The sequence below is a fragment of the Blennius ocellaris genome (assembly GCF_963422515.1).
Source record: "Blennius ocellaris genome assembly, chromosome: 24".
In the NCBI taxonomy this organism is placed as follows: Eukaryota; Metazoa; Chordata; class Actinopteri; order Blenniiformes; family Blenniidae; genus Blennius; species Blennius ocellaris.
Genome location: NC_137673.1, coordinates 9,107,456 through 9,133,858, shown reverse-complemented (window position 1 = coordinate 9,133,858; position 26,403 = coordinate 9,107,456). Strand labels below are relative to the sequence as shown.

The 26,403-nt window shown below is 49.1% G+C and overlaps 2 protein-coding genes across 2 annotated transcripts in view; one reads left to right on the top strand and one right to left on the bottom strand.

Annotated features, from left to right (window-relative positions):
- kynu (kynureninase) overlaps positions 1-11,892 on the bottom strand; it is a gene marked incomplete at its 3' end in the record, with an annotated part of 31,948 nt that extends 20,056 nt beyond the window's left edge. Inside the window, exons 1-2 of the mRNA XM_080519733.1 lie at positions 11,789-11,892; positions 11,665-11,688 (exon numbers count right to left, since the gene is read on the bottom strand). The remainder of the gene's footprint in view (positions 1-11,664; positions 11,689-11,788) is intronic.
- Positions 1,513-24,783, top strand: LOC308147853 (von Willebrand factor D and EGF domain-containing protein). Its single transcript, XM_080520188.1, has 32 exons — positions 1,513-1,635; positions 4,231-4,415; positions 4,583-4,811; positions 4,893-4,958; positions 5,053-5,285; positions 6,990-7,079; positions 7,490-7,631; positions 7,771-7,985; positions 8,647-8,720; positions 8,808-9,084; positions 9,222-9,409; positions 9,499-10,397; positions 10,534-10,670; positions 10,751-10,912; positions 11,235-11,339; positions 11,781-11,895; positions 12,583-12,857; positions 13,083-13,302; positions 14,099-14,236; positions 15,034-15,621; positions 17,396-17,607; positions 17,690-18,119; positions 18,194-18,289; positions 19,191-19,286; positions 19,372-19,467; positions 19,550-19,645; positions 19,723-19,818; positions 21,373-21,468; positions 21,546-21,641; positions 21,742-21,837; positions 22,710-22,807; positions 24,529-24,783. The coding sequence occupies exons 1-32, from the start codon at positions 1,563-1,565 to the stop codon at positions 24,547-24,549; spliced, it is 5,940 nt and encodes a 1,979-aa protein (XP_080376314.1). The 5' UTR covers positions 1,513-1,562; the 3' UTR covers positions 24,550-24,783.
- Positions 24,784-26,403: the final 1,620 nt, after the last annotated feature.

The following is a 26,403-nucleotide window of genomic DNA, read 5'->3' as shown; positions in this document are numbered from 1 at the left end:
TAATTATTTTCTGAAATGAGTTCGGCTGGAGACGCGAACGAAGGAGCAACGTGATCACAAGATGTTTGTGTGCGTCGGGACGTGTTTTTCTCACAGCCGAGGAGGATGTGCGACATCTGGAAGTGCTCAGGAGGCAGCAGACACCTCCTCCACCTCCTCCTCCTCCTCCTTGTTCTTCTTCTCAAGGCACAAACATCAAAAAGGAGGTGCGGAGGAGGAGGATGTGGCTTTGAGGAGGCGGGTGTGAAGAGGAGCCACTTTCATCTTCTGATTTCTGTTTGTTCCGTCTTGTAATACACAGAAACATGTTCTGACCTGGTCTTGAGGAGAGCTGGATCCACACCACCTGACCTGAGACCGAGTCAAGACCAGGAGCAGAGAAGACCAAGACCATAGCATCCCGAGACCAGGACAAGACCAAGACTTTAAGGGACTGAGACCAAGTCAAGACCACAACCAGAGAATCCCAAGACCAAGACCAGAGAATCTTGAGACCAAGACCAGAGAATCTTGAGACCAAGTCCAGAGAATCCTGAGACCAAGACCAGAGAACCTTGAGACCAAGTCCAGAGAATCCTGAGACCAAGACCAGAGAATCCTGAGACCAAGACCAGAGAATCTTGAGACCAAATCCAGATAATCTTGAGACCAAGACCAGATAATTCTGAGACCAAGACTTTAAGGGACCAAGACCAAGTCAAGACCAAAACCAGAGCATCCCAAGACCAAGACCAGTGAATCCTGAGACCAAAAACAGAGAATCTTGAGACCAAGTCCAGAGAATTCTGAGACCAAGACCAGAGCATCTTGAGACCAAGACCAGTGAATCCTGAGACCAAGACCAGAGCATCTTGAGAACAAGACCAGAGAATTCTGAGACCAAATCCAGAGAATCTTGAGACCAAGACTTTAAGGGACCAAGACTGAGTCAAGACCAGGACCAGAGCATCCCCAGATGAAACACCACATGGATGAGAGACAAAGTCACATTTATACCTAAATCATGTGTTTTTCTTTTCCTTTTTTTGTATTTCAAATTAAAACAATGTGCAAAGTTGTTGTTTTTCTCTGCAAAATAATCTTTCTGAATGCACATGTGATCCAGATTGGACCGTAGTGAAATAAAAAAAAATAAAAAAACTCCGAATTGCTCCTGCATGGGTCAGTTCGGCTTTGGGTAGCAAGTTGCACGAACATGAATCAGAATCGTGCACGCGACTCACGTCCTCCCCTCTGAGGTCACGGACGGACGACGCGGAGGCGCACGGGCGAAGCGTGCGCGCGCACCGCGCCGGAGGAGCGCAGCTCTACGGGGGTGATTTACTAACTTTGCGCACGTGATGTTTGCAGAAGATCGCTTGTTTCGGGGGGGTTGGGGGGGGGTCCACAGAGGAGACGGCCCCACCTCCACGGAGCGTTTACAGCCTCCTCCCTCTCCACTCCATTGTCATCATCCTCCTCCTCCTCCTCCTCCTCTCTGGGAAATCAAGTTCGTGCGCCGACTTTCGCAGGGTTTCTCCTCGCGCTCAATGGGACCGGGTGACTGAGACGAAGCTGCAGCCATGCTCCGCGGCGCATTGGGACTTCTGCTTTTACGCGTGGCGCTGCTGCGGGTCCCGGCATCGGCGCAACACGGTGAGTGAATTCACACCTCGTTTTAGCGAATTAAACACGACACCTTAAATTACTACATAGAACAGGAGTCTCGTGCACGCTCGCATTTTCCCAATTATTATCCAAAAGGGCAAACAATAAATTACTCACAGCTCCAGAGCTGAACTGAATGAGACTTTGGAAAAGCAACAATACAAGCTGGTTTTATTACAGAATATCACACACGTTTATATATATATATATAAAATCCAGTGATCATGTTTTCTTCCCTTTTCCACCGCTTTTTGTTTTAAAACAATGCCTGTTTCAATTTCGGATTATTCCCATTTCGCCAATTGAAGTCGCTTTTACAATGAATTAAAAAAAAAGAAGCAGCAGCAAATAATCCCAAAACGAGCAGATTTATAGAGTATTAAAATTTCAAGTCAGAGATGTTGCTCCAGTGAAAGGATTGTGAGAAAAGACGAGGGGAAACAAAGAGAGAGAGACAAATAAACAAGCAAACAATCAAAGATGTAGAGGTAATCTGTGCAATGTAGACATGATGGGAGGCAGAAGGCACAGATCACACACTTCCAGCTCCTCTGAGATCAGGCAGGAATGTGGGGGGGGGGGGGGGGGGGGGGGGGGGGGGGAAGAGAGAGAGAGAGAGAGAGAGAGAGAGAGAGAGAGAGAGAGTCGAAAATGCAAGAAAAGTTTTGTGTTTGTAACTGACAGGCCGTCTGGGACGAACACCCCCCCTCTTAACCTCAGCCATGTTCACACCACCTCTCCTAAATTACCCCCCCCCCCCCCACCCCCCCTGAGAAACTGGAGAATTCCCTGCACATCTGGGCCTCCCTCCCTCCCAGTGGGACCTCCACCCACCCATCCCCCCTCCCCGGAGGCTGCATCATTAGCTCACCCCCCCCCCCCCCCACACACTTTTCCAAATCCTCCTGCGCCTCCTCTCCGGCTCTGTAAACTCATTAAGATGCCGACGGCGACGGTCTGGACCAGCAGCCGATTGTTCCCCCCGCCCGGGTTTGTTTGGATGACCTGCGACCTTGAGCGTTGTCAGACGAGGCGGGCGACAGTGTAAACAAAACCATTTGCTTTGCGGCCACCTGTCAACACAAGAAACCTGCCTGCAAGACCGCGTTCAGGGCATCACCGCACAGCAACTCTGCTCAGCCGCCGCTCTTTGACTCGACGAGCCGAAGACGGCGAGATACGTCTGCTCGCATCGTTTTATCGGACGCTTTTCGGCCTCCGGCTGCAGACGGACTCCAGAGGTTGCCGCCACGCGCCGCTAGGCTGAGCGTACGGTCCCGGGGCGAGTTAAGAGGCTCCGAGGAATGTCGGTAATTCTTAGCGATCTGGACAACCTCAATCAGATCAGACGCCTTCTCGGCTGACGGTCCGTCGCAGATGTTCGGGAAGTATTTTCCCGCAGATGTCGAGGGTTTTTTTTTTTTATCGGCCCTTCAAAGGGTCACGACAGATTTATGCCAGTCGACTTCATTTACACCTGCTTGATTCTTTTTTCTTTTTCTTCCAGTCTGTGCCAAAAGGGCCGGTCTCGTTGCGTCGGCAGCTGCACAGATTCCACTATTTTGGGAAAATCTACATCATCTTATCTTCTTCTTTTGGGTTTTAACGGCGGTTTGCGTCACCGCCACCTGCTGGTCCTATCCATCTATAGTTTCCCACCGCTATCCGCGTCCCTGATGACCGTTTCCCTTCTTCAACGTTGGGTTCAAACATCTGGTCGGGCACCTGTGAAGCTGCACCGCCGCCATCTGGTTTCAGCTCGTCCATACCGTTCCCACCGCTCAAAGACAGCAAGGCAGACCTCAACTGACGGGGTTTAACACGTGTACACGTACGCAATCTTTTAAGATATTCAAAAAAAAAAAAAAAATTGGAATACAAACTTAGAAGGCACAGAAATAGAGCTTTGTGTTCACATGTGGCTCCCAGGATGAATCGTCCAATCGCAGGCGAGATTCGTCGCATATTTATATTAATGAACTGCCAGACATAAGCAGCCTTTCATTACACATTCTTTGTCTTAATTAGAGACCGAAAGAATGACAATAATTCCTTGTATTGTGAATATAATCATAGTAATTACCGAGTCAAAATCTCCAAACGCGGCCGGTTATTTTACCTCCAGGACACGACTCATCCGAGGGAATTAAAAAAGTGGAAAAGCACATTTGTACGTGGTAAAATCTCTGTCAAGCTCATTTTCAATCGACTGTTCCCACAGTTAATATTCATTCTGAGGACAGAGCGACGGGACCGATTCCCACAAAACACCGTGAGCCGCGTTTGTTTTGTCTGCTCTTCCAGTTCACGGCCAAACAGCAGGACTCCGATATAAAGACATGATCTAATCACTCCCCTCCCCTGAGATTCTGCTGTTTTCATTTCCTCTGCTTAAAGGAGGATTTTGTTTTTGGTTGTCGTTTTTTTTTTTTTTCAAACCGAGGGCGAATTTCCAAACAGACTGAAATGATCCAAAGCTGTAAACTCAATCACAACAGTCTCGGTCTTCCTCAGTCGGCAGCTTTTATGTTTCAGGCACTGAAAACGATTTTTTTAACGTTGGGGTGTAATCTGGCCCCTCAGCTCCCGAGTGTCATGCCGGCGGCCACCGGACTCTGCAGAACCCCCATCGCAGCGTGGACTTCGACTCCACCGAGATCCAGAACAAGGCCATCCAGGACCTGATCTGCGACCACTCGCTGTCGCCGGGCTGGTACCGCTTCAGAATCAACAACAAGCCGGCGGAGATGCCCACGTCCTGCGTTGAGGTAGCGCCCCAACCCTAGCCCGCCTTCAAAACAAACACAAAAAGACGACATCAAACGTCGTCCACGAGCGCAAACAGGCTAGAATCTGGGTTTAATGAGCAGCTTGGGTCCAGGTGCAGAGCGGAATCCAGGTAATGACAGTTTCTGTCCACCTCCTCCCCTCGCAGATGAACCGCTGCGGCACCCAGGCTCCGGTGTGGCTGTCGCTGAGGGACGCCAGCCTGCCGCGGCCCGGCGAGCTCCGCCAGCTCTCCGCCTGCGCCACCTGGCAGTTCTTCCACGGCAGCGCCAAAGACTGCTGCCTCTTCCGCATCCCCGTCACGGTGCGCCACTGCGGCGACTTCCTGGTGTACTACCTGCAGCCGACGCAGGGATGCATGGGATACTGCGCCAGAGGTGACCGGCAACATCGTGGACACTCGAGTCTATCCTCAATAAAGGACTAAAATTTGATTTCTATTGATTTTTATGCTTCAGTCGCTCCAGACCTGGGACCCAGACTGTGCCCCCCGGGGGAGGTGGAGGTGAACGGCCGCTGTAAAGGTACGAGACGCTCGCAGAACCTGCTCATGACTCAAACCACGATGTTAGATTTTGGACGGTGAAGCAACGCCGTCCGTCGCTCGTCCCTTTGCAGTCGCCGTCCCGCCTCTGCCGTCGCGGCCGGTCCTCGCCCCGGAGCTGATCGGCCACAGCGTCCACCTGAGGTGCTCCTTCGTCCCGCCGCCGTGGAGCCAGCCGCTGGGCTTCCAGGTGGTCTGGGCTCGGCACATCGGCCACAGCATGAAGGCCGAGATCCGGCAGGAGTCCACGCTGAAGCCCTTCTCCGTGGCGGAGATGGACGGCGTCCACTTCAGGCTCGGGGAGAAGGTAATACCTGCCAGACGGCGCGTGTGGACGCGCTGACCCTCCAACCAGCCGGCGGACATAAAGCCACGGATCACGCCGACCTCTTTCTTTTATTTTTGCCTCGGCGGAGAGGCGGCGTGTGAGTCCAGTCGTGAGGAGAGCGAGAGGAGGGTTGGCGAGGCAAATCAGTTGCAGGCTGGGAAAGCCTTGCTCCACATGTGTCCCTCATTTAAACCGATCGCTCAGATCTTCACGAGGAAGTCGTTCTCAACGGACAGGCGCACAAGTCCACAAAGAAAGCCGCTCAAGTCACACAGTGGGTTAGGTGAAAATGCATCCAGACGCGTGGATTGCTTCAAACTATTTTTGCAGAGCTCCAGAATGTGGCGAGGGAACCCGACGGGAAGAAGTCCTCTCCGTGCAACAAGATGAAGTGTTTCTGGGCCGCACGCTTCCTCTGTTTGGTTTTTGTTTGAAAGGTGGATCCAACACCGAGCCGTGGAACACATTGTGGCAAAGACGCCTCCGCATATCTGAGAAGTCTCGATGGGCCGAGTGTTTGGCGTCGCCCAGTTCTTGCAGCTGGCGAGCCGTTGATGCGACGCGCTTCATCCCCGGGGTTGTTTATCTGACGTTTAGTGCAAATAAATCTAAATTCGTCCTTATTTAACTTCACTGAACTTTCTGGCAGAACTTCAGTTTGTCACTGTCGGAAAGTTTTGCACTGGGACATCATGAATCCTTCCATCCTTTCATTGAGATCTCTTACAACCATTTTTTAGTTTCCAGTTTGTTGACATGCTTTTACAAGTGTGTGCAGTGAAAAGCTCCGATTACATGGAGAGAAAAAAAAACACCAAACAGCTGTTGACCAGTTCACGATTCTACACGTGAAACACTGGCGAAAGTCTGGATCCGGGAGGTTTGGGAGACGTTTCCTCCGGAACCGTCACCTGACGCTGAGCAGCGGCTCCCCGGGCATCGGCGAGCCTTGAAGGGGGATAATGACTGTTATGATAACCCCTCCTGTTTGTGGCATGTCAACACTCGGCTGCACAGCGCGCCTTTCCAAGCAGCTGGAGCACGACGGCTCCGTTTTCCCCGACGACCCGTCTTTTTGTTGGGGAAACATGAAGTTATTAGATCTGTTTGGGATCAGCGTCGCTGTTTGAGAACCGGGGCGGATGTCACTCTGGCGTAGTTTGGGCACCGGGGGGGGGGGGGGGGGGGGGGGGGGGGGATATTTGTCGAGTCTGGATCATGTCGGCTTTGTTCACAGGGCTTGTGTTGACGTAGCTTTAGATATAGGAGGGGCTGCTAAATCTCCAACATCATCACCTCTTTAAACCGCGTTGAAATGTCAGGCAACAATATCGGGCAACTTGCGGGCGAAAACGGGCTCAAATCAAATAAAACATTGGTGGGTTTTTTTTTTAACAAATTTCTTAACAGCTGAGATGTCGCTGATCCTGCCATGAAAGATAGCGACCTGCGTTGCTATCGAACTAGCCTCAAAACCAGCTATGGAAGAGGTTTTTGGTGATATTTCACTGTATTCTGCACCAGAAAATGTTTTTAAAATTGGCTTTATGTTGAGATTGTAATCGCTCCGTGTTGTAATTGTTTGGTTAAATAGACATTTTCATCAAATATTCAAAGAAAAACGTTCTAATTTGAATCTAAATCTGATTAACGACACTATTGTGCCTTTTTTTTTTCTTTCAGTATTCCTGCAGCGTGTCGACTTTCAGGGCAAACTTCACCCACAGCAGATCAACGCCGAAAGAAAGTGAAAGTTTCTATGCTGGACTGAGGGTCAGTAAACATGTCTTAACTTTAAGAAAGTCGCGTTTCTATAAAAGGTCTTAGTTTATGGAATCACCTGGATGATATTTTTAAAAAAGCGACTATGTGTCAAGCATTTGAAAGGTGGTTCAAGGTCACTATTTTTTTAACTATCAAGCTCAGGAATCACTAAGTTAAAATCCACTGTGATCCCTTAAAGGACCGTTTAAATTTCGTTTTTTCCAGTAACAGCAGAGAAAACAAGTCGAATTAACCGTTTGTTTTGTTGCTTTAATTGTAGCTTTATTGTGCGTGAGGTTTTACAAAATAAGTTTAACGTTCAAGTGGATAGAAATTGTTTGTTTGTTTCGTCATGTATCTGGTTGACCAAATAAACCATCGATCGGAATTCTCTTCGGTCAAACCGGTTTCTCCCTCAGTTTTCTCTAGACTCGCTCCAGATAGCGGAGAACAGCGAGGAGCACGAGGTGACGGTCCACAGCACGGTGCCAATCCCCTGCTTCAGCTCCGACCACGGACGTCAGTGCGGCGTCCCGCTGGCGCTGAGCGTCCACGACCCAGGTCAGACCTGCGGGACGAGCGCCGCGTCGCTCGTGAACTAAACAGTTCCGCCGGCGGTTTTAACAGGACCACTGAGCCCAAACCAGAAACAATGAGCTTGTGAGTTGAGGAGGGTTAAAGTTGTCTTTCCCCCCCCCAGACGGTATCGGACATGAGGCCAACGTGGCGCTGTCCGTCTGCCAGGTGGAGCTCCGGCCGAACGCCTGCGCCGGCCGCAGTTGCGGTCGGGCCACGTTCTACGTCGCCGCCGTGACCGACTTCACGCGAGACGGGAACCGACCGAGCCTGATCAGCGCCGTTCCCGGACCCGGCGCACCGCGACTCTGGAGGAGCTACACCCCAATGTCTCTCAAAGTGAGTGGAGGGACAGTGACGGTTATGGTTAGTGTTCGGGACACCGGCCAGCATGGAGTTTTCATTTTGGGAACGTCATTCATGGAACGGCTGGTTGGGTTTTTAAGGGGTTTGTTCTAGTGATCCGTGAGGAATCCAGGAGGATTCGGTGCTTCTTAACAATCCAAAAACGGATTCGGGAAGGTCTTAAGATTTTGAAGAGCTCGTCATTGAGCTCTTTAAAGAAGCTTAAGCAGATTCGCTGATTTTTATTTTTGGATCCTTTCATGAGCGCGCTGAAGTCAAAAGCTAAATGGAGCATAGCGGCAGCGTGGAACAATAACCTAAGTATTACTTTAATTAGAGGGTATTAAGATGACGGCTCCAATTACAGGTTTCTCGGTCATACTGTTGACATGTACACACGGTTCTTCATAAAACTAGAGGGCTGCTTGGAGTTTAGGGCCCAAAGCGGAGCTGTGCGACGTTTGAAAAGCTCCTCGTGAAGCGGTCACCGGTGGTCACATTACGTAAGGCATGAAGTCATGCCTCCAGACGGCGTGTCTCCGAGGGGCTCGGCTGCAGACATCTCTCCCCATCTGTGTTTGGTGCAAACATCAAAGCCCAAGGTCAAAGGGTCAGTGGGTGGAGATCCATTAATCCCTCTGACCTCTGCCCTCAGGTCACCGTCCAGGATGTTCCCACCTCTGTCTGCTACTCTCTGACTGACCCACACATCATTACGCTTGACGGCAGGTACTTTGCCTTCCCATCAGTTGCCAGCGCTCGCTGTAATTCCAATCTGTAGCTCACTTTAAATGGTCTTTCCCGTTCGTCCACGAGGCGTTACGAGAACCACCAGACGGGCACTTTTGTCCTCTACCGGAGCCTCGTCAGAGAGTTTGAGGTCCACTCTCGCCAGTGGGACTGCGGCAGCAGACATTACTCCGTCGCCTGCAACTGCGGCGTGGCAGCGCGGGAGGGGAACGACGTGGCCATATTCGACATGTGCAACGGCCGGCCGCAGGAAAGCCGCCCTCGGCTCACCCTGAAGAGGCTCGGTGACAGCGAGGGCAGCCGGGTCCGCGTGCTGGAGTCCCACCAGGGGAAGAAGGTCACCGTAGGTATCCGAACATTTCCACTCTGGTGGATATTTGTTTGGGAAAAGAAAAGAAAAAAAAAAAATCATTATTGTATATAGTTAGAGAGCGATGAGCTAATGGTAATCAGCTGCTGGATGTGACTCTCCTCTTGTAGTTGATCTTTCCGTCCGGGGCCTTTGTTAGGGCCGATGTTGGCGACTGGGGGATGAGCCTCTCGGTTCGGGCGCCCAGCGTTGACTACAGCAACACTCGGGGCCTTTGCGGCACCTTTGACCGCAACGGCAACAATGACTTCCAAAGTTCTGATGGAGACGGCCTGCGTCACTTCATAGAGGAATGGAGGTGGGAGCAATTTAAAGCATTTAAAGAAATTTGAGCATGAAGCTGATCTTTGAAGTATTTAAAAAGTCTCTGCCGCCCTTGTTTGTTAGGATAGCCCCTGGTGAGAGTTTATTCGACAAAACGCCTCCGGGGGCCACGCAGGAGGTGAGGAGGCCGTTCTGCCAGTGCCAGAAAGGATACGACTCTCCTCCACATGCCGGCAGAGAGATGAGGACCTTGTACAATCCTTCCGCTCAGGCCGACTGTGCCTCGTACGAGAACGTGGATTACACATCTGTCTTCCCCTCCATGGACACGACAGTGGAATACATCAAGAGTCCACAGAGACAGGAAAGCATTCTGGATCTGTCGACATTCGGCAGTCATCCCCTGGAGAGGAGGCACCTTTGGTTCCACAGTGACACCGACGGCGATCTGGAACTGGCCGGCGAGTTCAGGGAGGATCTTCTGCTCTCCGTGCACAGGCCGAAGAGACAGGCGCAATTAGAGTTCCAGCCCGTCTTCATGACGCAGAGCCTCAGCCAAGCCGACCTGGAGAGCTTCGCCTACTTTTTCCCCGAGGACCACTTGGCCGAGGCTCGAACGGAAGCGCAGCCCCGGTGGCCCACGCCCAGCGGCCTGACCTCAGCCAAAGCCCTAGAGGTATGCCAGATGGCTTTGGCCAACTCCACAGTTGGCGCCGTGTGCAGAGGGCTGCTGGGACGCCGCCTGGACGAGGCGGTGGACCTCTGCATTCTGGACCTGCAGCTCAAGGACGACCTGGGCTGGGAGGAGGCGTTGCTGCCGTACCTGGAGAACGAATGCGAGAGGAGGCTACTGGACAATCGGACCCAGAGGGCCCTGGAGGTGGGCAGTCCGCCAGCATTGTCCGGAGAGGTGGTCATGGCTCTACGCTGCCCCAACTTTTGCAACGGGAACGGCGAGTGCACGGAGTGGGGCTGCCAGTGCTACCAAGGCTACAGCTTCCATGACTGTAGCCTGACCATCAGTGAGTATGTGCAGAGCATTGGAACTGATCCTAGGATGTTTTGCTGAGAACTTTCCGGTCAGGTTGCACTGCGAGTATATACAGTATCCGTTTTGTAATGGTCGGATTGATGAACTGTGCTTCTCTGCGCTTGAAGGCCAGCCGGTGGAGATAACGGATCTGGAGAACAGCGGACTGTGTGACATCCGAACCGTCGACTGTCGCAGCGTGAGGGTCTTCGGCCTTGGTTTCATAGACTCGCCAGACCTGAGTTGCCACGCCACCAGACTGAAGGTGAAGATGAAGTAGAGCCTTTAAAAGAAAAGTGTCCTTGCATTTTCCGTGTCCTTACTCCGTGCGAACTCCATCCACAGTACATGAACAAGGTTTGGGTTCCGGGGGAAAAGCAGAGAACGAAGGCCACCTTCCTCAGCTCCAAAGTTCTAGACTGCGCTGTTCCATCCCTGAGCAACGCCGTCGTCAGCACCGAAGACTTCATCATGGATGACACGCCGTACGCACGCTGGGAGATTAAGGCAAGCCTTCCTTTTTAGTCCACATTTAAGGCGCTTTTCAACTTGACTCTACTTGCCATTTAAGCTTTTCTACTACATGTTGGTCTCCGCTACCAGGTACTTTCGCGGTACCTGTGCAGCCGAGGTTCCAAGCGAGCTACAACGAGCAGATAGTACTATGCACCTATGACTCCGCCCACGCCGTGGTCGTGCTATATTGTAACCGCAAACAGCCAAGGCTGAGCCGAGTAGCGGCAAGGCGAGTAAGGCCGAGTAGGAGCTGGTGGAAAAGCGCCATTAGAGCACCTTCAAAGATCCGCCGACTCATTTACCGTACCTCCAGGTGACCAATGACGGCTCCCAGTACAGCCAGGCCAAGGTGCTGACGATCTACGACGGCGTGTGTCAGGTCTGCGAGGCGTCCCGATCAGGACCCTGTAAGTTAAAGGTAACTCGCACAGAGGACACCGGAAATATTCAGAAAACAGTGACAAATGAAAAGATTAGACGTGGGCAGCTGAGATGAGTAATAAAAGGTGTGGAGTAAAATAGCAAGAGCCCGTGTTGGCCGAAGAGACCAGGTGGGTTTTTAAGATGAATGACAAAACCAGAGACAGTTTCCCAAACGACAAGAGGTTGTGAAGTTACTGGAAGTGGTTTTTATGGGAGCACAGACAGATACACAGCCCTCAGACGCCAGGATGTTTGCCTGCCAGAGCTGACGCAAATTGAATTAACTGGAGTGAGAGAGAGAGAGAGCAGATGTTTCTTACCTGGCGTCTTCCGGTTAACAGGTTCTGCAACAACAAAAAATGTCGCCGGTTGAGCAAATACGACAAAGTGTTGCCCTTTTATCTTTTTTTTTTTTTTATCCTCCCCCGTCGGCCAGGAGCAAACCTGCAGCATCGACGGCATGTGTTTTGCCGCCGGAGCCTCCAATCCCAGCAGCCCTTGCCTCCTCTGTGACCCCGACACGTCCAGGTTCACCTGGTCCGTCAACCAAGGTACCAAGTCAATTCAGCACAAACCCACGTTTGTCTCGGGGGGGGGGGGGGGGGGATGTTTTTCTGGCAAAACGCTGGTTCTCTCGCTAATGACGGAGGGGCGTTTGGTCCGAGTACAGTCTCTCGCTCCGCTCGCCGTCCAACCGCGGTCCGGTTTGTCTCCATTAGTAGATCAAAGCGGCGGAGGTTTGAGTTCCCCAGCGTGCCTTGACCTGTCGCTTAACCACTCGGAGAGAGAGAGAGAGAGAGGGGGGGGGGGGAGACACACGGTGGATTAAGACACAAAACAACCCTGAAACAGCAAAGACTTCTCAAACACAATATTTTACCGCAAAATAATGTCTTCAAATTATCATATTATTTTGGTCCATATAAAAAACATACGTAATATACAGAGGCCTACAAAATTAATAAAGCTACATTTTATGAAAATACATGGACATACGATCTTAACCTTCCCACCAACCGCCGCAGCCAAGGTATTCTGGGTATTCCCGCCGGTGGCGGCTTAATCTGATTAGACGTCCCTCACGCTGGCGAGCGCGACGCTAAGCAGGTGTTTCCTGGCGTTACCCGTCACATTCCTCCGGAGACCCCCCCCCTCCGCGTGCGTTAATGATGACTTTTCCGCGTGAGGAGCTCACTTCAGGACAGGAAGTCTCCGTCATCGCTTCTCTTGTTTCGCAGTGAACGAGCCGCCGGCGTTCCACCGGCCTCCGGGCGACTTGCGGACGTTCGCCGGGGAGAACTTTGTTTTCCAGTTCGCGGCGTCGGACCCCGAGGGCTCGGCGCTGCTCTTCCAGCTGGAGGAGGGGCCGCCGGGGGCCGCCCTGTCCCCCGCCGGCCTCCTCATCTGGAGAGTCCCCACGGAGGAGGAGGAGGAGGAGGAAGAGGAGAGCCGGCGGTGGTTCAGCTTCACGCTGTCCGACGAGTGCGACGCTCAGAGCAGCTTCACTGTGGAGGTAAGCAAAAACACGCCGTTTAAAAACACCCATAATGCAACAGCAATAGGAGTTTGTTTATTACACGTCACTGTATTGTGCATCATTAAAATCGGCTCTATGCAGAGATTGAGGTCATTTTATGAAAATATAGACATTTCCTCACCTATCCTCTCGATGAAAAACTTCCAAGACACTTTCCCACGGCGGTCGTCACGGTTACCGAGTCAGTTTCTCCTCGCGCAGATCGACGTGGTGCCCTGCGGCTGCCAGGGCGGCGGCTCCTGCGTGACGGACGTCAACTTCCCCGCCGGCAGCGGGACGTACCTGTGCGTGTGTCCCGAGGGGACACGGGGGGAACTCTGCGGCGAGGACGTGGACTCGTGCCTGTCGGCGCCGTGCGCCGCCGGCGAGTGCGTCCGCACGGCCGGCGGCCACAGATGCGAGTGTCCTGCAGGGCTGAGAGGTGAGAGTTGGATTATTATTACGGTGACTGTCAAAATAAAACTACCACGTCCCAGGAGAATATAGACTGGGACTCATGACAGGCCATTGACATGGTTCTGATTGTCCTCCTACTGAGCGTGTGCAGAACTACTCGTTTACCATGGTGCCAATGCTGAGTACCAGCATTTCTGAAAAGTTGCTTTTCCCCATTTCCATGGAAACAAGGTCAAACATTTTCAAAAAGCTTGTATTTCCACCCCCCCTTTTCTACACATTTACAAAAAGTTGCGCTTCCACTGTTCCATGGAGGTGGAGTTTAAGGCTTTTCAAAAAGTTGCATTTTCACCCCTTTTCTACGCATTTACAAAACGTTGCGCTTCCGCTGTTCCATGGAGGTGGAGTTTAAGGCTTTTCAAAAAGTTGCATTTTCACCCATTTCCACAGAGACAGTCTAAGAAATTCCAAAAAGTTGCATTTTCTTCCATTTCCACATACACGGGAGTCTAAGCATTTCCAAAAAGTTGCACTTTCACCCATTTCCACGGAGACATAGTCTAAGAAATTCCTAAAAGTTGCATTTTCCCCTCGTTTCCATGGAGACGGAGTCGTTGCATTTTCCCTCATTTCCATGGGTAAGGGGCTTCTTCAAAACGTTCCACTTTGGAAGCCGTTTTTAAAAAGCTGCATTTTCAATGCCTACAAGCACCGTTGTCTTGTACAACAAAAAAGCAACAAAAGTTTAGCGTTTTCATGTGAAAAGGTCACGTGAACAGGACCCGTTTAATTTCTCTTCCTCCCGTGGTTTATTCTGGCAGGTCTGACTTGCTCGGAAGACGTCGACGAATGTGAGGCAAAGCCCTGCTTCCCGGGAGTCCAGTGCTTCAACGGCTACGGCTCCTACGGCTGCGGCCCGTGCCCCCGAGGCATGCTGGGAAACGGGACGTCTTGTACAGGTAAGCGCAGATTATCCCCCTTTCCTTGCTGAAATCTGGCATCCAGTCGGGGAAGGCCCGACGGCCAAATAAGAGAAAAGTCCAATCGTTTCATCATGTGAGAAGAATGAAAACCTTTGGTTGCTGAACAGATTGTGGACATTATCTAGTAAATGTCCGACAGAGTTTGAAGGGTTTTACAAGACCACACGAGGTTGTTTCAGTGAGGAAATCCCGTGATCGGGAAGAATTATATGAGAAATGCACTAATGCACAGGACTTCTTCACCTGGATCCCGTTAGCAGGACTGAGGGTACGACATCGGAGCTGCTCTGCAGAGAAAAACCTCACCGTATGTTAAGAGTCCCGTTCCAACGTGATGCGAGGTTATTCACCCATTACCAAGGGAAATTATCAAGTACCGTCTAATCTGTTGACAGTGGTAGTTCAAGCAGGGGTACTCTTCTTCCCTTGGCCATTCTCCTGGTTCCTCTGGTACCCGATTGGCCTCCGTTGCGTTCAAAAGGGCAACGATCCAGGATCTTCGATTCCCTCCTTTCTTAGTTGTGCCTCAGTCGGACACTAGTCTTTTTGGCCAGTTACTTTTTAGACAAACTCTTTTCAAGGAGCGGCTTGGTTGGGAGAGCGGTCGTCTCCCAATCGCAAGGTTTAGATTGGGATTAGATTGGACAGCGAGAGTGTCCTTGCATGGCCGCTGCCTCCAACGTTTCAGGAGTTTAGCCAATGGGATTATCAAAGTACGGTCAGTTTAGTCGGTCGGAGGCAACCCTACAAACGATCTGTCTTCCGTCGCGTAGCACTCGTCCAGCCGGCTGCCGTCGCCACCACATCCGTGCCTCGCCGCACCGTCGACAAGGCACCAGACGTTCCACGAGCTGAGACCGACGTCTCACGGGGGACATCGGGCGGGACGTCCCCGCAGAGCAAGGCCGCCCCCTGGAGAGAGGCTGCAGGCCAGACAGGAAGTAGCAGAGTAAATACAGCAGCGGCGCCCCGAACGAAGACCGAGCCGTCAGGGAGAACTCACCCGGGAAGCGGGGACTCCTCCAGGACCGTGTCGGACGGAGGGAAGACGTCCACAGACCCCGGAGACAAACCCGGAGCTCCCGGCGAAACCCGACCTTCAGACCGAGCGGCTCCAGGTAGGCAGGGTCCGACTGGGATGTCTCGTGTGGTTCTATTAAATCCCAAAGGTCGGCGGATGTTTTTCCCAGGATCGGCTCATTACCCCGTCGTCAACGTCTCGGCGACCTGCGCGAGCCGGCCCTGCTTCCCCGGCGTCCAGTGCATCAACCGGAGGCTGCCGCACGTTGGGTACGTGTGCGGACGCTGCCCGCCGGGGCTGTACGGCAACGGTCGAGTCTGTATGAAGAACTACAAGGAAGGTAATCGGGACATTTAGATTGGTTTTTCCCCTCGTATCCCCGCATTTAAAGACTTCTCGCGTCAAAACGACGACAAAAAGACACAAAATTGTAGCGTTCAAAGGGCGTAGATTAAATGTGTGTATAAGAAACGATGTAAAATGGACATTATCTCTCACATCCTGGAAGTAGACCACGGCTCCTGGAGGGGGTTTGGAGTCCAACTACGAAATTCAATGGAGAAAAAAGAAAAAAATTTGATGGAAAACGGAAAGACAAAATTATTAAAAGACAAGATTATGAGAAAGCAACGCAAACTGATCAGAAAATGACAAACTGATGAGAAAACGACCCAAAATGAGAAAAAAAAGATGCAAAATTATTACAAAAGGCACAAAATGAGAAAAATGACACAAACCCATGACATTAAATGAGTAAATAAACAAAAAAAATTACAAAAAGACACAAACAGAAACAAAGAGACAATAATTCAACAAAATAACAAAGATACACACAGACGCAAAATATCCAGAGAAAGACAAAAACGACAAAATGATCAAAAGATGACAAAACAACAAAAAGACAAGCTAAAGAAAGACAAGCTGATGAGAAAACCACCCAAAATAATCACAAAAACCCCCAAAACGACAACAAAGAAAGACAGAGTGACAAACTGGGGACAAAAGCCAACCCTGAGGTCGTTTTATGTATTTGTCCTGGTTTGAAGGCGTGTTGTTTATTGGGGCTCATAAATCAGCAGCTGCATCCAATAACCACCGTCTCGTTTTTGGGCCGGAGGACGAGCGTCTCATGCTCCTTCCCAGAACTCGGAGGACGTTTCCTCCGTCCAACTGAAATCCCTCCGCTGGGGTTTGTGTTCATTTATATCCAGATGTCCGCTCACGTCTTTTCTTTTTTTTTTTTGTGTGTCACCCAAAGCAAAACACACGAGAAGAATCCACACGTCAGATCAGCGGTAAACTGTTTAGTTGCTTTCATTAGTGAATAAAACCAAAGCTGGTTTCGAAAAGTTTTTTTTTTATTATTTTTTTTAACAGTTTAAGCTTATTTCCAACCGTTTATAGTGTCAGTTGGTGTTTTTTGGCCTCCGGCTGGTTTTGGCCTGATTTATCTTGGATGCATTTTAGTTTCCGTCTGTTTTTGACCTCAAGCGTCGGCTTTTTTCACTCGTTTACACCAGGTGTTTGGTGCAAGTTTACAAAACAATAACAGTGAGAGAACGCGGACATTCTAGTGGAGAGACGTTTTCAAAAAGTTACTTTTTCTCTAGCTTCCATGATAATGGAGTGTTTTCAAAAGGTTGCGTTTATCCCATGTATCCATGAAAATGATGCGTTATCAAAAAAGTGGCATTTCATCTGTTTCCATAAAGGACTGTTTTCAAAAAGTTACATTTTCTCTCGTTTCCATGAAGTGTTTTAAAAAGCTACACTTTCTCTAGTTTCCACAGAGATGGATTGATTTCAAAAAGTTGCATTTATCCCGTGTTTCCATGTCAATAGGGTTTTATCAAAAAGTGGCATTGTCATCCTTTTCCACGCAGATGGACAGTTTTTAAAAAAGTTAGGTTTACGTTTTCCCCCACCGTTTCTATGGAGACGGAGTTGGCGCATTTTCCAAAAGTTGCGTTTTCAATGCCTCGGAGCACCATTTTACATTTTTGTCCCTTCACAAAATGTCAAAACTTTCAGGGGTTTTCGCGCAGTCAATACCAGAGATGTTTCCATGACGATTCCAGACGGCGGCGATCATGTGACCTCCCGTCTTTCCGCAGCGTCCAATCACCTGCCTCAGCAGCAGACTCTCAGCAAACCCGGTCGAACTCCACAGGGAAGCAGAGTCTCCCAGCTGCACCTCCCGAACCGGCCGAGCAGGCCCAGTTTCAGGCACCTGTCCTCGTCCGTCATCAGAGGACAGACGGAGAACGTCTCGGGGAGGGCGGGCGGGACGGGGCGGAGGGAGGCGGACCCGCTGGCCGTCGCCACGGTGAGTTTTTAATGGCGTGCTACAGCAACCTACGTCATGAAAGGAGGTTGCGTCAAAAGAATGTCCCCCGACGTCGTTCCAGATGTCTCGGCACTCGGGGGTCCCGTCTCCGAGGGCGACTCCCGCGTCCCCCAGGTCCAGGCAGACGACCCGTCCCCAGCTTCACCACCTGACGTCCTCTCAGGCGGGGCGGCGGACGGCGCCGCGGCCCGCCGTCCCCCTCACCGCCTCCCTCGGCGCTCTGTCCTACGCCCTCGGCGAGACGGAGTTCTCCGCGGACGGAGACGGAGACGACGCCGGGCCGGAGACACCACGGACGGCTCCGGCGCCCACGAGCAAGACGTCCCCCGTCCGGCCGGGGATGCGGAGCGGTGCCGCGGGCGAACGGCGACCGGGGACCTGCGCCGACCGGCCGTGTTTCCCCGGCGTCCAGTGCCGGCCGACGGCGGACGCGGGGTTCCGCTGCGGGAGGTGTCCCATGGGACACGTCGGAGACGGACAAGCCTGCCAAGGTAAGACCGGAGGCGTCCCGCCGGCCAGACGGGACGCCGGCGCAGCGTCCTCACCGTTGGGTTTTGTCTCCAAGCCGTCTGCAGGCACACGTGCGGGAGGAACATGGAGTGTGCTGCACCCAACACCTGCCGCTGCAAGACGGGCTTCACCGGGGACAACTGTGAGACAGGTCCGGGACACGTCCACAATCCACAACCATTAGTCGGCGTCGTTCAGGGTGCAGATCGTTTCTCCCCGGACCTCCATGATGCATTCAACATGACGGAAAGACAACAGAAACAGAACGATGAGAAAACGACAACATTACGACGAAAAAACAGAAAGACGACAGAAAGACAATGACGAGAAAAAGACAAAATGAAGCACAAGTGACAGACATACAATTATGACAAACACATGAGGACATGAAACAAGATGACGAGAAAAAGACAAAATGAGGAGAAAATGACGAGAAAAGGAAACAAAATGAGAAAATGACATGAGAAAATAATGAGAAAGTGACACAAAATGACCGTAAAAAGACAAAATTGTGACAAATAGACAAAAGGATGACAGAATGATGAGAAAATGATGAGAAAGTAACAAAATTACAAATGATGAGCAAATGATAAATGGTGAGAAAATGACAAAATGATGAGAAAGTGAGAAAATTACAAATGAGCAAATGATAAATGATGAGAAAGTAACAAAATGATGAGACAAAATGACCGTAAAATGACAAAAAAGTCACAGAATGAGAAAATGACAAACTGATGAGAAAATGACAAAAGGATGAGAAAATGATAAGAACGTGAGAAAATGACAAAATGAAGAGAAAATGACACAAAATGATGAGAAAATGACATAAAATGAGAAAATGACAGAAAATGATGAGAACGTGAGAAAATGATACGAAATGATGAGAAAGAAACAAAATTAGAAATGAGAAGCAAATGACACAAAATGACAATGATGAGAAAATTACACAGAATGATGATAATATGACACAAAATGATGAGAAAATGACACAGAATGATGAGAAAATGAGAAAGCAGACCGTACCCTCAGCGCGTCACTATGTTTGATTTCAGCGATCTGCTCCCCGGCGTGTGTGAACGGCGGCGTGTGCGTGTCCCCGGAGGTGTGCCGGTGTCCCCAGGGTTTCCACGGAGAGACATGTGAGGAAGGTAGGGCCGCTGGGCGCTTCCCCCTCCCTACGTCCCACCTCGGGGCCGTTTGCCGGCGTCCCCACTGCGTGTCCTCTCGTTGCAGCTCTGTGCGGGGCCCGCTGTGAGAACGGGGGGACGTGCGTGGGACCGCAGACCTGCTCCTGTCCCTACGGCTTTGTCGGCCCTCGCTGCGAGACCAGTCAGTCCCCCGTCCCCCGCCCGTCCTCACGTGTCTCCATTCCGTCTTCCTCTGTGTGTTGACTGTCTCTCGTTGGTCACAGTGGTGTGCAGCCGCCACTGCCACAACGGAGGTCGGTGCGCCTCCCCGGACCGGTGCGCGTGTCCCGCAGGCTGGACGGGGCTGTCCTGCCGGACCGGTGAGTTTTGAGGAGCGGAGACGTGTTGAGGACGAGTCCCCCGGTGTGAGCTGACAGAGACTGTCCCGCTCTTCCAGCTCTCTGCTCTCCTGTCTGTCTGAACGGAGGCGTGTGCGTCCGTCCTGACGCCTGCGAATGTCCTCGTGGCTTCTACGGCGCCCAGTGCCAGAACGGTAAATCGAGGCTCCGCCCCCCTCAACACTCGTCCACAGGACTGTCCGGAGGATGAAGACAAATAAGCCGTCTTCGTGTGTGACGACTCACCTCAAGAAGAAAAAGAAAAAAAATTATGACAAATGGACAGACGAATGACAAATTAGCAAAAAATGATGACAAATATATTTGAAGTAAAGACAAATATCAACAAAAAGACGGTAAAAAGCCACGAATAGATGACAGACACAAGTAGGCAATAAAAAGACGACAAATGGACACAAAAAGACACTAAACAAGTCTCAAGAAATCATGAAAGAGACACAAAATATTTGAAAAAACATGTAAAAGTAGCCGAAAAACACTGAAAATGACAAAAAAAAAGGACAAAAATAATGAAAAACAAAGGCCAAGATAAACAAAACGACACCAAATAAAGCAAATAGAACGCAGAACAGTAGGAGTTGGACGACAGCCGTCCTCATGAGGGCTATCGTTTTCTTTTCTTGAGGTCGTTTTGTTTTCTTGGTCGTTTTCTTGATGTCGTTTTCTTTTCTTAATGTTTTCTTGTCTTGTGTTTGTTTTCTTTTCTTAATGTTTTCTTGTCTTGTGTTTGTTTTCTTTTCTTAATGTTGTCTTGTCTTGTGTTCATTTTCTTGTCTTGTGTTTGTTTTCTTTTCTTAATGTTGTCTTGTCTTGTGTTCATTTTCTTGTCTTGTGTTTGTTTTCTTTTCTTAATGTTGTCTTGTCTTGATGTTGTCTTGTCTTGATGTTGTCTTGTCTTGATGTTGTCTTGTCTTGATGTTGTCTTGTCTTGATGTTGTCTTGTCTTGATGTTTCCTTTTCTTGATGTTTCCTTTTCTTGATGTTTCCTTTTCTTGATGTTTCCTTTTCTTGATGTTTCCTTGTCTTGATGTTTTCTTTTCTTAATGTTGTCTTGATGTCTTGTCTTGATGTCTTGTCTTGTGTTCGTTTTCTTGTCTTGATGTCTTTTCTTGATGTCTTTTCTTGATGTTGTCTTGTCTTGATGTTATCTTGTCTTGATGTCATCTTATCTTGTGTTCGTTTTCTTGTCTTGATGTTGTCTTGTCTTGATGTCATCTTATCTTGTGTTCGTTTTCTTGTCTTGATGTCTTGTCTTCTGTTCGTTTTCTTGTCTTGATGTCTTGTCTTCTGTTCGTTTTCTTGTCTTGATGTCGTCTTGTCTTGGTGTTTTCTTGTCTTGATGTTTCCTTGTCTTGTGTTCGTTTTCTTGTCTTGATGTTTTCTTGTCTTGTGTTTGATTTATTTTCTTAGTGTTTTCTTGTCTTGTGTTAGTTTTCTTTTCTTGATGTTGTCTTGTCTTGATGTCTTGATGTTGTCTTGTCTTGTGTTCATTTTCTTGATGTTGTCTTGTCTTGATGTTTTCTTGTCTTGCTGTTTGTTTTCTTTTCTTAATGTTTTCTTGTCTTGTGTTCGTTTTCTTGTCTTGATGTTGTCTTGTCTTGATGTTTTCTTTTCTTGAGCTTGTTTTCTTGATGCCGTTTTCTTTTCTTGACGTCGTTTTCTTTCCTTGATGTCGTTTTCTCCTGCAGCCGTCTGCAGCCCTCCCTGTAAGAACGGCGGCGTGTGCATGAGGAACAGCGTGTGCTCGTGCCTGCAGGGATACACCGGGTGGCGCTGCGAGAGAAGTCAGTGTCTCGTCTTCCCCGCCTCTTCCTCCTCGCCGCTCGTCCCGTCACGCCGCCGCTCTCCTCTTCCTCCCCAGGTGTGTGTGAGCCCCGGTGCGTGAATGGCGGCCGGTGCGTCGGCCCGGACGTGTGCGACTGTCCGTCCGGCTGGCGAGGGCAACGATGCGACAAGCGTGAGCAACAAAAACATTTTTTTTTTTTTTTTTTAATGGTTGAATTGTTAAAGGGACGCTCCGTCTCCATGGTGACGGCGGTTCGTATTCTTCCTCTCAGCAAGCTGCCTGCAGAAGTGCCTGAACGGAGGAGAGTGTGTCGGTCCAAATACCTGCCACTGCAGCCTGGGGTGGCAAGGAACGCTCTGCCAGAACCGTGAGCAATGACACACTGACGTATTATAGAGCATCTTCCTCCTCCAACATCAGATTATAAAGCATCTTCCTCCACTAACATCAGATTAAAGAGCATCTTCCTCCTCTAACACCAGATCATAGAGCATCTTCCTCCTCTAACACCAGATCATAGAGCATCTTCCTCCTCTAACACCAGATTGTAGAGCATCGTTCTCCTCTAACACCAGATCATAGAGCATCTTCCTCCTCTAACATCAGATTATAGAGCATCTGCCTCCGCTAACATCAGATTATAGAGCATCTCCCTCCTCTAACATCAGATTATAGAGCATCTTCCTCCTCTAACACCAGATCATAGAGCATCTTCCTCCTCTAACACCAGATTGTAGAGCATCGTTCTCCTCTAACACCAGATCATAGAGCATCTTCCTCCTCTAACATCAGATTATAGAGCATCTGCCTCCGCTAACATCAGATTATAGAGCATCTGCCTCCGCTAACATCAGATTATAGAGCATCTCCCTCCTCTAACATCAGATTATAGAGCACATGCCTCCGCTAACATCAGATTATAGAGCATCTTCCTCCTCTAACATCAGATTATAGAGCATCTTCCTCCACTAACATCAGATTAAAGAGCATCTCCCTCCACGAACATCAGATTATAGAGCATCTTTCTCCACTTACATCCAGATTATAGAGCATCTTCCTCCTCTAACATCAGATTATAGAGCATCGTCCTGCTCTAACATCAGATTATAAAGCATATTTATCTCCTAACATCAGATTATAGAGCATCTTTCTCTCCTAACATCAGATTATAGAGCATCTTCCTCCTCTAACATCAGATTATAGAGCATCTTCCTGACCTCTGTCCGTTCCGTCTCTCAGCCCAGTGTGAGCAGAAGTGTCTGTACGGCAGCCGCTGCGTCCGGCCGAACGTCTGCGCCTGCAGGAGCGGCTACTCGGGGTCGCTCTGCTCCAAACGGGTAAGACGAGCCGCGCCGCTCGCCCGCCGCACAAACTGGAAACACGTGGAGGGGGAAAAAAACTCAATTAAAAAACGCGCCGACTGATCCAATGCGTCCGCAGAGCCAGACTGTCTGTGGCGAAACTATAAAATCAGTATTGCTCGTAAAACATCCCACATCCTCCCTCGCGGGGGACCCAGGGCTGACCGGAGCCCGTCTGCGGCGGACGCTCTGGGAAACACCGACACCGAGAAACTCACAACGCAGGAAGTCGACGTCCTCAAACGCTCAATTTGAATGAGAGCGGGGATGAAACGACCAAAAAGAGGCCAACATCATCGAATAAAAACAGAAACACCCACAAAAAGGCAGGAAAGATCAACAAAGAACCACAAAACGATCAAATAAAAACTAATTAATCCCAAAGACATGGTCAAAAAGTCTAAATTATCCCCCCAAAAAACACTAAATGAATATAGTCAGAAAATAAAACCATAAAATCAGATTAAATATACCGAAAAGAATTAAGAAAGAGAGTAAACATGTAGAATAGGACAGAACATTAAAAAAAAAAAAAGAATCTGAGAAAACAAGATGAGACATAACAATATGAGACAGAAATTCTCAATAACACATAAAAGGTGTGAAAAAACGGCATTTCTTAAAAAAGGATAGAAAGAAACATTAACATTGAAGAAAAGACGCCCAAGAAGGAAAAAAAGAAACAATAACAAGTAATGAAAACAGAGCGAGTAACAGAAATACACGCGAAAAGACCAATATGAGACATAAAGTGTCAAAAACATGTCAAATGTGAATGAAAAGTATGAAAACGCTCATTATTTAAAGGTGTACATGAGGATTATCCCGAATTTTAGGAAAGAACCGCCCTCTCCACGCTCTCCCTGCTCCCGAGACGGAACGCCTACTAAAACGTGTGCGAGAGACGTGCACGAGCCCAGTTCTCCTCGTGCACGCTCCGTTTACAAGTCACAAGTCGGCATCGCTCACACAAGCCGCGATAACTACTGACGATGCAAATTACAAAACAAACTAATCAACCCTGGAAAGTTACAATATAGACGTAGATAACTTTTACTGGAAGTGATTTGAAATGGATTTCTCCAAATCGAATGCCAAACTTTACCTGTCGAGTCGAAACTTGGCGACTGAAGCGTCAGTGGGAAGCCCAACCTGGGCTTTCAGCGCCATCGTGTGAATGAATCTCCCAAAAACACTCTGGTCTTGTTTCTCTCTTCCGAAGCCTTTCTCTTCTTCTCATACACTTCGAAGACACGTTTTCTCTTGCGACCCTCTGCCATTTTCAAAGTACCCGGTGAGAACTGCGAGCTAGCTGAAGGCGTCGCTCGCCATACGCACCTGAAAGCGCGCATGCGCAGAAAGTGAAAACGTATAGATCCACGCTACCTGGGGACGAGCACGTACGACGGCCTGACGTAATATATCACCAGAATGATTGACAGTTGGGAGGACCAATAGTCTTGATGGTCCACCCGGAAAAAGAACATCCTCCTGTAACACCTTTAAAGAAAAACAAAGGATAGAAAGGAAGAAAAACACCAGAGAGACGCAAAAGAAAGGGAATACAAACCACTTCAACAATAATTAAACCCTTAAACATTGTTTTTAAACGGTATAAAGTCTATGTTGAATAATGTAAAGATGGAGGAATGGAGGGATAAAAGAGGTGAAGACTAACCGGCTGTTTCTGCTTGAAGCTTCCCGTCGCTGGACGCTGACGTCACGCTGGAGGAGGAAGAGGAGGATCCGCCGTTTCACTGCAGCTGCAATATTCTAACCAAAATCGTGGATTATTATTGTTATTTGTTGTTGTTGTTTTTCCTCCAGTCGTACGCGCCTATTTATTTATTTTCGTCTCGTGTTGCCGGCTGTATATAGAAATACCTCACCGTTCCCTGCGTTTCAACCGTGCCTTTTTCCTTTTTTTGTAAGAAAATAAAAAGATCCTCAGAGATGAAGAAATAATCCCGAAATGGATTGAAAATGACGAGGATAAAACACAATTAAAGCTCAATTTCCAACTCAAAAAATAAAGACACACAAAAAAAGTGATGGAGAAAAGGACAAAAAAATACCGAAAATGAAAAAGAGAGAAAATAAAGTGTGGGGGGGGGGTGACGAGGGGCAGGTTCACGACCCACCGCAGGGGGGGAAATGGGGATTAAGAGATTAAGAAGGTCTCCGGGGCTCCACGCCAATTAGGAAGTCCAGTGTGGCTGCAGACTGAGCCAAACATTTCCCGGCACGTTTCTGCTGCAACGTGACCTCTGACCTCTAAGGAGGCAGTGCCTGGGAGGGGGGAGGGGATCTGCCGCCATCTAGTGGTGAAGCACGGCAACTTCAGTCGTGGAAGCGCGTCAAAACGGAAGCTTTTTTTTTTTTTTTTTTTGCAAAGGATATTTTTATCCACCCCCCCAAAGATGGCACTGAGGAAGAGGAGGAGGAGGAAGGGGGGGACATGTGTCCATCACGGTGGGCAAAGACAGGACGAGGCGGACACACCTGGACTGTTCACTCACACACGCACGCACACACACACACACACACACACACACACACACACACACACACACACACAGCAGCTGTTTGACCCTGAGGCATAAAAGTGCGCGTCAAGTTCACGTTACTCGGTAAAAAAAAAAAAATTTAAAACCTTCCTCTTCCTACATTTAACGTTTTATTTCATCATCATTTGTTTGTTTAGTTTTTTTGGGGGGTGTTTTATTGTCTGTTTCTTCCAAATAAACAAAGAAAGGACAAGAGGTTTTTGCTCAGTACAAGACTAAACGTGTCAAAAACGCAACAGGACGTGATAAAATACACACAGTGAAGATGAAATAATGTCAAACAAAGTAGAGGAACTGATGAAAAAAGGAAAAGGAAGGAAAAAAAACCCAGAAAATAACCGATTTCGGTTAACTTCCCATTTAAAAAAAAAAAAAATCCACTAGTTGGGTCACAGGAGGACAAAAACCTTCACATTTGCAAATAAATTGATCGGGTCGTGTAAAATTAATAAAAGAAAGGCGGAAAGGAGAGAAAGAGACTGTTCGGGTAAAGTGAATGATCGGTCACGTCCTTTCCTTGGTTCTTTCTTTAGAGAATTTTAACATTTCATCGTCCTCACGCCTGATCGGAAAAGTCTGATTTTGGCCCTCGGAGGAGAAAAATGTCATGTTTTGGACATCAGAGGAGGAAAATGTCATATTTTATGTCCGTTTTTGGCCCTTGGAGAAGAAAAATATAAACTTTTTTGGCTCTTTAAGAAGATAAATGTCATATTTTATGTCACATTTTGGTCCTTGGGAGGAGAGAAATCATAGTTTTTGGCGCTTTAAGAAGATAAATCTCAGGTTTTATGTCAGATTCTGGTCCTTGGGAGGAGAGAAATCACAGTTTTTGGCTCTTTTAGATGTTAAATGTCATGTTTTATGTCGGACTTTGGCCCTTGGAGGAGAGAAATGTTTTGGCCCCTGACGGAGCCTCAGATCGGTGGAGCCTAATTTAAACCGGTATCCTCCGTACCACAACAGGTGCCCCCCCCTCCACCCTCCTCCCCACCGTTAGGCTCC